This window comes from Setaria viridis, chromosome 2 (genome assembly GCF_005286985.2).
Source record: "Setaria viridis chromosome 2, Setaria_viridis_v4.0, whole genome shotgun sequence".
NCBI classification, from domain to species: Eukaryota; Viridiplantae; Streptophyta; class Magnoliopsida; order Poales; family Poaceae; genus Setaria; species Setaria viridis.
The window spans coordinates 16940321-16953305 of record NC_048264.2 but is presented as its reverse complement, the minus strand read 5'-3'; the positions used below and the strand labels follow the sequence as shown (position 1 = coordinate 16953305).

Here is a 12985-nt window from a genome sequence, read left to right as displayed (position 1 = left end):
TGTTTAGATATCTTTAAACTTGATTATTAGCTTGGCTGGAACTAAACCAAAGGTTAGAATTTGCCACAATGTATAACTTCCCAGCATGTAATTTTTTTCCCCGGCAGCACTTAAATTCTGCAAGGCCACAGAGAAAATTTTTTAGTGATATCATCATTACCAACTACTTCACCAAGTGAACTAGAAAAACCAAATAACAGGTCGGAGTGGGATATGAATTGTTCATCAGTGGATTATATATTTCACAAGCATGAATCTAGATGCTCTTATTTTGTTTCAGCAAGTTACTATATAGCTGTTTGTCAGGGATATGTATCGCTCACCTTCTTTCGCTAACATTTTATCTGGTTCTAATGTGACCAAGTGCATATTATATATCACAGACAAAACACCATATAAATTCAGAAAGAATTTATTTGTCCTCACTGTGGTTCGTGCATGCTCATATTTTCTGTGGCTCCTGCACGCTCACATTTTCTCTTTTTTATCCGGTCCCTAATCACCATGAACACAAACATGGTAAACATAGGACAAAATGCTAAAAATGAAAAAAAATGTTAACAAAAAATATAAATATATATTGTTTAAAATTTATTTAGTGAAAAAATTATATAAACATTTCATTAAATTGTTACAGTAACAACTTTTCAGAAAAAAGTTCTTAAGAACTAATATTTTCAAAAATATATCTAAGAAATTAAATAATTTTTGGAAAGGTTTTATATGCAAAAGTTATTTAAATTACTTTGTCAGATAAATATTAGTTAAATTTTTTAGAAATTTTATTAGACAAGTGTTTCACTAAAATGTTACTTAAAAAATATTAAAAACATACAAGAAGGTTGCGGCTATGTGCCCCACTCCATTGTCGGCTGCTTCTAACACGCCTCCAGTCATATAGCCCGCCTCATGGCTGCCGCCGCTAGCTGCTTCCGATGCAGCTTGACGCATCTTGCCACTGTGCGGCCCACACAATTACTAGCCTTCATCTGCCAGTCCTCGACCGATGAGCTTGCGGCCACTACTGCCCTTGGACTCACTAGCTGTTGAGGATTTTGTGCATATGTGGAGATGGGCAGCTGCGGAATCAGTGGGCCACACCATCGTTTGTCCCTCGGCGGAGCTCATCTGCACTGATGGCTACCAAAGAAAACATAAGACGAAAGAGAGCTACTGTGTGGGAGGGAAAAGGGAGGAGAGATAATATTAATCTAGCCAGGTGAAAGGAAGAGATGCTCTTAGCCTAAAATGGGGAGAGGGTGAATTAGACAAATATAAAAATCTTAGCCTATGACGACTTTCACTATTTGCATCAAAATATAGACTAGATTATTGTATCTAGATATGCATCTATGGTTGTAAACATCCCTCCCACAAAGAGTTTTGCGACGTATAGCTAATCCTACCAAGAACTACTTTAAGAATGTAAAGGCACTCAAGTTGCAACTATGAAATGCGGAAATGTAAAAGGAGTGGGTTAGAAAGGATGCAAACTTGTACAATAATTTATCATATGGTATTGGCAGGCAAATGCCCCTAGTCCATGTTGAAGCTCCATCGATATACTTCCAGTCACCAAGTCTCTTCCAGTAAAGATCTTAAGCTCGCCACAAAGGCTCTCGCTAAGCCGGATGAGAAGCCTGCTACAAAGGCAAGGCTCACCACTCCTTCTATTCCGGTCCACTTGATGCCGTCTCCACTGTAAAGCTTCTCCGCGAAGGAGGGAGTCTTCGCATCCCCCACACGGACATTGTCCCCACTCGACACCAACCTAGGGGGTCAAAGACTTGCTGACGAGCTACTAAAGACCCAAAGGTGCTGGTGCACCAAGCTTACAATGGTGGTTCACTCCTTGAACCAATCACAAAGTAGCAACACCCTCCACTCACTCACTTTAGGCCTATTCTAGTACTAATCACTCTTCTAAACTTGTGCTAAGACTACCACTTTTGCTCTTTTGGTGGTATGGATGTATTTTTTTTGGTATGGATGTATTCTTGGCCTTCAATGAACTTTTGCATACACCAGCAACTTCAAATGGGCATGTAGAGCGGGTACAAATAGCCCAAGACATCAAGGAAGTTGTTTCTCTAACGGCTAGCTGAAACTGTGAGCATCGGATAATCCGATGGTCACTTGGGGTAGGCATCCAATTATCCAGTGCACCCTATTGGCGCACATATAGCTGTTGGATCCCCTACCCCAATTTGCTACAATGCTTCATCCGATGGGCGCAATAATCTGCTGACGAAGAGATTATGCTTGAAACTCTCTGGATGATATTAAAGTGAATATGCTTAGTCTAATAGTAACTTCAACAAAAGCACTGGATCATCCGGTGCTTCATTCTTGCATGCCTTATTTTCACTGGTTCATCCTATGCTCACAAAATAAGCACCGTCGGAACATCCGGTGGTCCTGTTCATATACAGCTGCGTTCTGTAGTCATCGGATAATCCCATCCATTCGTTCGATGCCCATCAGATAATCCGGAGCCCTTCTGCGCGTTGTACCAATTGCTCTCCGATGCTTGCTCCAGTGTATCGTCGGATCATCTGATGCTGTGTATTTTTCTGATTGGAATACCGCCACTTGAATACCATCTCTAGATTCTGGCTATCATTTGACTCCCGCTACTTGAATACCATGGCTCAAATAACGTGAATTTGATACCATAGAATAATCCTAGATACCTTGACATGGATTAAATACTGTGATTTCGATCTGGCCATAGATTGGTTCGCATTCTTGGACCTATAAAATCTACAAAGTGCATGCTTGACATACCATTAGCCTCAATGACTATTTTGTCATTCAATCACCAAAATCACAAACTATAGCCTAATGGGATCATGTTTCTTACATCGCGTCCACCATGCACTGATCCGAAATACTCGCTCCATACAAAAAAAAACAAATCATCCTAGGAATTTTAGGATAGATTAACAAGGTGGTAAAATGATCTTGATTGTCCCTTCTTATTAGCTATATTTAGCGCTAATTAATGGCTGGATGCCCACATGCATACGCAGATATGCCAAATTAAGTATAATGATTTATTTTTGGATAAAGTTTAAATCTTAGATTGACTTGTTTTTTTTGGGATGGGGAAGCATGTAACTTCGCGCGCGAGGACTTCATAGCTCGCATCTGAAATGGATTTCGGTTAGATTAGCAACGTCCATGCCATATTAAAATTTTGTGCGCGACATTTGGTCTAATGTAACCTGCCATATCACGTGCTTGGAAAAATTCACCATATGATATCTATTTAGGTTAGAAAAAGCTATCAACTTCCGTGTCGTATCCGCAATTTGCGCACAACATTTTGGTCTACAAAAGAAAAAGAGTGTGTTGGTGCTTCCCAGCGATGACTCATCACATCACCAAACTTGTGGTGACCCTACAAAACGGACGGTAGTTGTGCTTGGTTGGTTATAAAGCTATTGCAGTCAGCTTTTTCCATTGGTTCCCACGCCGCAAGTATGGTGTCGACGTAACACGTCCTAAACCGGTCGTATCACGTGCTTGGAAAAATTGGCCATATGATATGGATGTAATATGGAAGTTTCTTAAGTAATACTATCATGGTTTAAGTTTATAGTACAGGTGAGGAGCATGTCCGATAGTTGGCACGACAAGGGCTTATAAAAGGCCATGAACTGCTGCTGCTGGTTCTCAAGCAAAACTGCAAAGTAAAATTAAACAAGCCATCGTCATGGAGCTAAGTGCAGCAACGCTTATCTTCCTCTCCCTCCTCTCCCTGCCGATTCTTGTGACCTTGCTCAGCCGGAAACGAACGCCAAGCTCCAAGAAGAGGCGGCCACCTGGCCCGTGGAACGTCCCCTTGATCGGAAGCCTCCACCACTTCCTCAAGTCGCTTCCGCAGGTCGCTCTACGCGACCTTGCCAAGAAGTATGGTCCTGTGATGTTCCTCCGGATGGGCCAGATCGACACCGTCGTGATATCCTCACCGGCAGCCGCGCAGGAGGTGCTCCGGGAAAAGGATATCATCTTCGCATCGCGGCCAAGCATTGTTGCCTCGGAGATCTTCTGCTATGGGAACCTCGATATCGGCTTTTCGCCATACGGTGCATATTGGCGGACACTGCGCAAGCTCTGCACTGTAGAGCTCCTCAGTGCAAAGATGGTGCGGCAGCTCGCACCTGTCAGGGATAACGAGACTTTGTCCCTCATTAGAAGTATCCAAGCCGCTGGCCAACGTGGCAAGCCAGTCAATCTCGGAAGTCTGCTCTTGTCCTGCTCCAACATGATGACTGCAAAGGCGGCATTCGGCCATGTCTGCAGCAGCGAACTCCGCGAGCAGTTCCTGTCGGGGCTTGATGTGGGAATGCAGTTCAGTGGGGGCTTCACCATCGGTGACCTCTTCCCATCGCTGAGGTTCATTGACGTCATCTCTGGACGGAGGCGTAGGATGTGGCGAGCACACCGTCAGCTGGACGCCGTCTTTGACAAGATCATAACTCAATGTGAGGCACTGCGAGGTGATTCCCTTGTGAGCGTCCTCCTTCGGATCAGGGACGAGGAGGAGCTTGAATTCCCCATGGGCACAACAAACATCAAGGCAATTATTATGGTAATAATTTTGTGGTGAATCATACTAGCTGTTGTACCCTTTTATTTCAGTCTTGATCATTTAGTCGATTCCGTGTAGGATATGTTCACTGGTGGGACGGAGACAACGTCATCAGCTGCGGAGTGGGTCATGTCCGAACTCATGAGGAACCCAGAGGTAATGATCAAGGCACAGGCTGAGGTGAGACAAGTATTCGACAACAAGAACCCACAAGACCATGAAGGCATGATGGACGAGCTACACTACACTAGGATGGTGATCAAGGAAAGCATGAGGCTAAACCCAGTGCTGCCACTGATGATCCCCCATCTCTGTCGGGAAACGTGCGATATTGGTGGGTTCGAAGTCAAGGAGGGCACCAGGGTCATGGTCAATACGTGGGCTATGGCAAGAAATCCCGAGTATTGGCATGATGCAGAGAAGTTCAAGCCGGAGAGATTTGAGGATGGCACGATCGATTACAAAGGCTCCCGGATCGAGTACTTGCCATTTGGGATGGGTAGAAGAAGATGCCCTGGTGATACCTTTGGGCTGGTTTCCCTAGAGCTCATTATTGCACGCCTGCTCTACTACGTTGACTGGAGTCTCCCAAGTGGTATGCATGAGATTGACATGGACATGTTGGTTGGCGCAACGGCAAGAAGAAAGAACCAGCTTCACCTAGTGGCGTCACCATATAAAGTGGTTCCCGTGCAAACTTGATCGACCAGTAAGCATGTTTGGTGACCCTCATAATTCGAAAGGTGCATGTCTTGTTTGTCCAAAGGGAATGGATAAATAAATATAAATAACTAGGGACAATATCGTGTTATGAAGGTATATTTTTAATTCGGTAATGCTATTAAGCGGTCTCCGATGGATTAGAAAAAAAATAGCATCTGGTTATCTCTCACGTGAGCCTCTTATCCATTCGTCTATATCTTAATACCATCTGGTTATTTCTCTTGTCAGTGACGTGGCTTCTTTCCCTCCACGCAAAATCCTCCACACACACTTTACCTTTCTCGTGCCTTCTTCACCTCCTAGCTCTTCATCATGCTTGCCTTGCTCTCCCCTCCATGGATTTGCCACTGGGGTCTGGTAAAATAGGCATGCAGGGGCTTCCTCAGGCCGTCTCTGGCCTCCACGTTACGAGAGCCTCCATGAATCGGAGCGCCGTCACCGAGCAGTCCGAGCTAGGCGCCAGCGCCGGGGGGCGCGGCACCGCTAGAACTAGATGACAGCTTCCTCTGTGCGTGTACGTATCAGCAGAGGAGGCAGCAGTTATCCGATGTCCGGATCTAAGAGCAGCGTCAGCTTCGGCTGCACTGCTGCAAAACCCAGCTTTATTCTCGGTTGGTAAGAGATATAGATCCTGAAAGACTAACCGAAACTAAACTAATTATAACCGAAACTAAACTAATTATTTGGGACTAAAAGGGACTCTTTTTAGCCCCGGGCCAGGACTGTCTCCCTTTAGTCTCGGTTGGCTTTACCAACCGGGACTAGAAAGATCCAAAAAATAAAAAAGGCTCGCCGCACACCTGACGCCGCTCACCCGCGCTCGCTCGCCCACCACCTGCCCGCCGTTTGCCCACCGCCGCTCGCTCGCACTCGCCCGCCGCTTGCCCGCACCGCGCCGCCGCTTGCCCACCCACGCCGGCCCACCGCTCGCCCGCTACCCGCCCGCCGCCCACGTCAGCCACCGCTCGCTCGCCCACACTCGTCCGCACCACGCCACCGCTCGCCCGCCGCTCCGCCTGAAAGAATGGGAGATGAGGAGTGAGAGAGCTAGGAAGAAAGAAAGGCCTGCGCGAGGAGAAATTAAGAGAGAGAAGGCCTGCACTAAGAGAAGATAAGGGACGCTGCTTATCTTCTCCTGGTGCAGGCCTTCTCTTTTATCCCAGTTGGAATTTCCAACAGGGACAAAAGCTCCCACCGTCGGTGCTAGATTTTTTAGCCATTACAACTGGAATTAAAGGGGGGCTTTAGTCCCGGTTGGTCTTTACAACCGGGACTGAAGCTCCCCTCGTCAGTGGCTCTTTTTTGACCTGGGACTAAAGGCAGTTTAGTTCTAGATCAAAAGTCAATCAGGATAAGAAGGGTTGGATGGAAGGTGAGTTATCTAGTAGTGTTGCGTCCACATAGATAGCCTAGGGCCGGCCATGAAACAGTTAGACTTGATTTTTATCAGTAAGTTTTTCGTCGAGGGTTTCTCCTCTCCAGCAAACGCGTGGCGCTGCTAGCGTCCCTACCATGGTGATGACTGCCGATCTCTACTTTGATTTGCATTGTGTTGGTGCGCGATCAAGATCTGTCTCGAACTAGCCATGGATTCCTACGGAATCCCAATCTTCTTCGCTACGAGTAGAAGACCTATCTAGGGTTTGAATTGCATTTCAACTGTAAGCCGATCCCCCTCAATTATTCCTACAGCTTGTAATTGATTTATCAAATGGATTTACCTTGCCAACCAAGTTATAACTGCTATCAATTTGGCTGAGTAATTGTTTGATTTCGAAATTTGATCCTGTTGTGATACAACTACTACTATATTTTCCTTGGTTTCTGATATTTGCGTGAATCCCACATATTATATCTCTGCTGTCTGTGATTGGTTGGGAAGATAAATTAATCTCTACTCTATTACTCATGATAAGTCCACCAAGTGTTGCGGAAATGTGTATCTTGTGTTGGATTTTCTGGTCATACGAGAATGGATCAAGTCCGGAATGAGGATATACATGATAGGTTAGGGGTAGCATCAATTAAAGAAAAATTTTATCCAACACCGGCTGAGATGGTTTGGACATGTCCAACGAAGGCCTCTTGAGGCACCGGTGCGTAGTTGAACCCTAAAGCGTGATAGTAATATGAAGACAGGTAGAGGAAGATCAAAATTGACATGGGAAGAGGCAATAATGTACCCAAAGATTTGCAAAGATGGAATATACCCAAAGATTTAGTCCTGGATAGGAGTGCTTGGAAAACAGCTATTAATGTGCCTGAACCCTAATTTTTGGCTGTTGTTGGGTTTCAACTCAAGCCCACCCTAACTTGCTTAGGACTGAAAGGCTATGTTGTTGTTGTCATCGTCTATTACTCGTGAGAACACAACTGATGTTTGGATTCTGCTATGGGTTAACAGCTTTGGCCGAGGAGTGATCCAGTAGTGTTCCTGTGCTGTTATAAATTCATTATCATTACCAATATAGCTACTGTACCAAAGCACAAGAAAGGATCCTATTTGAACAGATAATAGAAAGAGATCAAAGACTGAGTGATTTGGTTGCTAATTGTACCGTGAAACAATGGAACAAATATATGGACATCGTAAGCGTGTCGTTGTCAAGTAATCCATTGTCCACTCTAGATCGTCCGATTCCAAAACCGAGCACAACACTTCTTGGGGCTACTAGCAAGACTCCTTCTTATATTAAGAGCTTACCAAGACGAACATCGCCACCAAGCCATCTAGGTCATGCCAATCACTAAGAGTAACAACCTAAGAACCTCACTTGACCTATACAAGCTAAAAAGATGGATGGAGGTGTAGCTATTTTTTGAAGCACTCCTGGATTGCCTGTTGATATGTGGCTTCTACGTTCTTCAACCCAAATGATATTGTTGTGTAACAGAAAGCTTCGTATGGGGTGATGAATGCGATCTTTATCTGGTCTTCTTCCTTGAGAGCTATTTGGTGATACCCTAAGTAGCAATCTAGGAAATAGAGGAGGGCGCATCCAGCTGTGGAGTTGATCACTTGATCAATCCTAGGGAGCCCAAAGAGATTCTTTGGATAGTGCTTATTGAGGTCTGTGTAGTCGACTTTTTTACACATCCTCCACTCATTGTTGTTCTTCTTTCGGACCAGGATAGGATTGGTGAGCCACTCTGGATGGAAAACTTCTTTTATGAAGCCCACTGCGAGTAGTTTGGCTAGCACTGCTTTGATGGCTTCCCTTCTGTCTTGGGCGAATTGTCGTAGGCGTTGTCTCTTCAGTGTGGCTTTTGGATTCACGTTGAGTGAGTGCTCGATCAGCTCCTTGGGCACCCCCGACATGTCTGCTAGTTTCCATGTGAAAATATCTCGGTTGGTCCGGAGGAAGCTGACCAGCGCGTTATCCTATTTAGGATCTAGCCCTACGCCAATTAGGGCTGTTTTGGAGCTATCACTAGTCTCAAGGTCAATGAGTTTGATGTCGACTTCGCGTGCTAGCTTGACCTTAGTTGCCCCCAACTTCTTTTCTGGTATCTCGAGCTTTGACAGGGACAACTTCTTGGACACCGCGAAGACTTGCATCATCGAATTTGATACTTGAGGAGTTGCTGGAAGCTCCACGGCTTTCGTGTCACAGTTGTATGACCTCTTTGAGTCTCCGCACAGGGTAAGTACTCTCTTGGGTCCCGGCATCTTGAGCACTTAGTACACGTAGTGCGGGATGGCCATGAATTTGGCCAATACTGGTCTTCCAAGGATAGCGTGATACAATGTTTTGATGTCCACCACCTCGAACTGGATGTACTCTATCCGTAGTGTTCTTTGATCCCGAAGGTAACTGGCCAAACCACCTGTCCGAGGGGTACAACCATGTTGCCTAGGACGATACCGTAGAATGGAGAATTCATCGGGGTGAGCATGTCGGTGATGTTGAGGCCCATTTTCTTCATCATCTTGGCGAATAGGATGTTAAAGCCGCTGCCACCATCGATGAGTACTTTGGTGAGTCTGGAGCCTATGACCACCGGGTCCAGGATGAAAGGATATCACCAAGGATCTAAGAAACTAGTCCATTGGTCCACCCTAGCGAAGGTAATTGGCACTTCGAACCATATGAGGAACGTATGCGCCATGGGCTGGATGGACATCATCTCCTGTAGGGTAAGCTTCTGGGACCGTTTGGTGGCGGTGCCCAGGGTTCCACCGAAGATGACATTGACTATGTTGGATGGGTTATGGAACTTGCTGTTGGTCTCGTCGTCTTCATCTTCCTTGGCCTGGCCCTTGTCTTTGGTGCCCGATGGTTCTGGTGTGTCCTTCATGGCTCTGGAGGCTGAAATAGTCCCACGTAGAGTGCTTGTGGTATGAGTGCCATGGGCACTGCTTCTATAGGAGTTCGTTGAATGAAGGCCTGTCAGAATTGTTGTAACCGCTACTCTTAGGCGTGCGTAGTAGTTCAGCGATTGTGTCATCTGGCTTGCACTTGCGGTTCTTACATCTCGATTAGTTATTTCGGTTATCGTTGTTAGGTGATCGTTGCAGTTCTTGTCATTGCGTTGGCCATTGCTGTTTTGATTGTTGTTGCTTTGGCCCTTATTGCGGTTGGACTCAAACCTTTCGATCTCCCGATCTTCCTCATCCACCCAAGTCTGAGCCATGATCTTCAGATATTTAACACCACTGGGGCATCTTCTGCCAAAGTCTTGGAACATCTGGCAGTTGCGAAGGCCAAAATAGTCGATGACGTTGCGCTCCGTAACATCCACAACTGTGGCCTTTTTGTCAAAGAAGCAACATACATACCTCCGCAAAGTTTCACCTTCTTGTTCCTTGACTTGGGACAAGTCGATTCTGGTTCTAGGATGCTGCATTTCCCATACGTAGTTATTGGTGAACGCCGCCTTCAGGCCTTGCCACAAGTCGATGGAGTTCTTCTCCAGTGATTTGAGCCATGTGAGAGGCACCGCCACCATGCAGATGGGAAAATAGACTACTTTACTGTCATTGTTTCTGCTAGCTGATTGTACTAACAGTGAGTAAAACCGGAGCCATTGCACTGGATCTTGCTTGCCGTTGTACTTGTTGATACTCAGGGGCTTGAACTTCTCGAGTAGAATCATCCTTCTCACGCGTCTGGAAAAGGCGGGGAACCCATCGATGTCATCTCACGGTTGTTCAGCTTCCTACTCACGCTCGTGGCGACGGCCCTCAATGATGGTACACGCATCACGGCTGGCATTTATCTTGTTGTGGAGGTCTTCTGCTGGGCATTCTAGTATGCCCCCACGGTGGTCATGGCCACTCGAGGGTCCTGCCCGGCTCCCTTTAGCTCCTGCTTGGCTAGGTCTTCTGCCTTCGACTTGACTTGGTCTTGCGGCACCGTCTTGACTTGGTCTGGTGCCTCTAGCTCCCCCTGTGGGAGGACCTCTATGGCTGCTACCATGCTAGCTCCCGTGGGACCTGGAGGGTTGGATTGACTGTATGGGGTTCATGCGATCGATTTGCCCGTACGGAAGTTCGGCTAGGTCCACTAGTTGGTTAGTGTACTTGTTTTGCGGCATTGCACGGGTGATGAGATCTATGGACGTTCTGGTGGCTAGAGGAGTACGGTGATGAGGAGTTTGAACTACTTTGAAAGCTCAATCCAGATTCTAGATTGGTAGGTTTACTGTAAGATGGCAGTGATGCTCTACTCGCGACGCGTTCCTAGCCCTCTGTTGAGTTATTCGAGCTTTAGTTTCTTCCCCAACGATGTCAGCAGTGTGTTCATCTTGAGAGACATCATCTGGATGGCTTTCACATTGAGCGTTCCTAACTTCTTTTTCTTCTTGATCATCATCTTGGTTTGTAAGAATAGCAAAAACTTCCCGCTCTAGTGAGAAGCTTCCCGAACTAGAGGTGATGACTTCCATAGAGCCACCTTCTTCTAGGATAGGGGATAGAGGAGCTCCCTTCTGGTACGAGAGTGATGAGGACATCAACACCAACGATACATCCACACCTACACAAGTACCAGTTTCTGGTCGCGCCCGTGCTCCTCAACTTAATCATCAAGTAAGTTCACTTTTGAGTTCCTGTCCATCCTATTTAGACCATGGATATGTGTGAACTCTTGTTTTGGTTAGGAACCAGGGAGAAGCCCGAAAGGGAAAAGGACTCGCGCAGGCTGGATTCGGACTCCAGGACATTACAACTTGTGATGGTCACCACGATCGCATACGGATTCGGATTGGGGTGTTCAAGTACTTCACGGATTCTTTATGAAGTCTATTTTAATATGGATCTAGACTCAAGTCCATATCTTGTCTGAGGAGGTCGCAATAACCAATTTACTACCGAGAGATTTTCTGGTACCGCGTCACCTTATTTTGGCCCAATGGGTTGTGTATCAAGTTGGATCCATTAGGGACATATCCTAGGGTTGGAGCATGACCCCAACACCCCCTGGTCATCCTCATAGGTATTAATAAGTTTTAGAGCCACCACAAACATATTGGGTTTTGATTAAATCAAGTTTAGCTCTCGCTACTTGCTTCTAAGCGCGCGTGCTGGATCAGCCGCCCGTCTTCCTGTCTTCGGAACCCCACCTTATTGAGATTGAGTTGGAAACCTTCATCTTCATCTAGTAAATTCAGTACTTGTTATACTTGTTCTTGCTAGTTCTTCGATTGTTTGCAGGACGAGTGCCCTAGTGGCCAGGTGACGTGCTCCACAAGATCGCGGCAGCCATTGGAGGTGGTGTATCGGTTGCTAAGGTGCAGCTTGGAAGGCTGTAGTCGAGCTGTGAATGTCGTCTCCATCCACCAATCGAGTTATCCACACCTCTCTCATCGAAAGATCGGGAATCAACCCTAGCGGGTTCATATCAGTTGGTAATCAGAGCAAGGTTTATCGGTGAGAGACTTCCAATCCTTCGCTGTTTTACTTTCCCATAGTCCAGAAAAAGCTAAAAAAATTAGTAGATTAGTTTACCCACAATCCTATAAATCCATTGAGCCTTTGCTAGCACTGCTTAGTTAGGGCTTGTTGAGTTTTCGGTTGCATCGGTTGTGTCGAGTTGCTGGTCTTAGTTTTAGTCCTTTAGAGTTTTGAATTCTTGTCATGTTCCGGTCACAGCCGTGTGCTACCATATAAAACCTTCTGTTGGTTGGATCTGAATACATCCTTGTGTTCAAGTTCGAGTAGGACTCTGAGTTTGTTTAAGACTGAATCCCATGTGGTGCTGAGTTCAAGTTGGAATCAGTTTGGAGTCTGAATTAACAGCTGCCTTGTTGCTGTCTTGAGTCCGAATCTGATTTCTATCCTTTCGGAATACCCCTATCCTTATGGAAAACGTTTGTGTGGTGTGTGACTGTTGTGAAGTCCTTTTGTTCATATAATCAGATTGGAGGATCCCCTGAAAAAAAAGAAAAAAGAAGAAGAAAAGAAAAGAAGAAAAGAAAGATAAAAAAATAGGAAGAAAAGGGGTTGTTCGTTGTGCTTCTCTATTGTTTTTCGGTGGTGTCTTGTGACTTCCTTTGTGTCCATGCTCGCGTCTCTAGCATGGTCTAGTCTAGGACCAGCACAGTACCACCATTGAATGATTATTCAGCTTGCTTTTGTGACTAACGTGGTGCTAGTACTTCCTTGCTTCAGCCCACCTATAGCTCCATATATTTCGACTACAGCTTGGCAGGTCCTGTTGTTGC

At 45.8% G+C, this 12985-nt stretch overlaps 1 protein-coding gene across 1 annotated transcript; it reads left to right on the top strand.

Annotated features, from left to right (window-relative positions):
- The first annotated feature begins 3653 nt into the window (after positions 1 to 3653).
- Positions 3654 to 5489, top strand: LOC117842511 (cytochrome P450 99A2). The gene is made up of 2 exons (XM_034722985.2): positions 3654 to 4597; positions 4676 to 5489. Exons 1-2 carry the CDS (start codon positions 3719 to 3721, stop codon positions 5297 to 5299), a joined length of 1503 nt encoding a protein of 500 aa, XP_034578876.1. The 5' UTR covers positions 3654 to 3718; the 3' UTR covers positions 5300 to 5489.
- The last annotated feature ends 7496 nt before the right edge of the window (positions 5490 to 12985 follow it).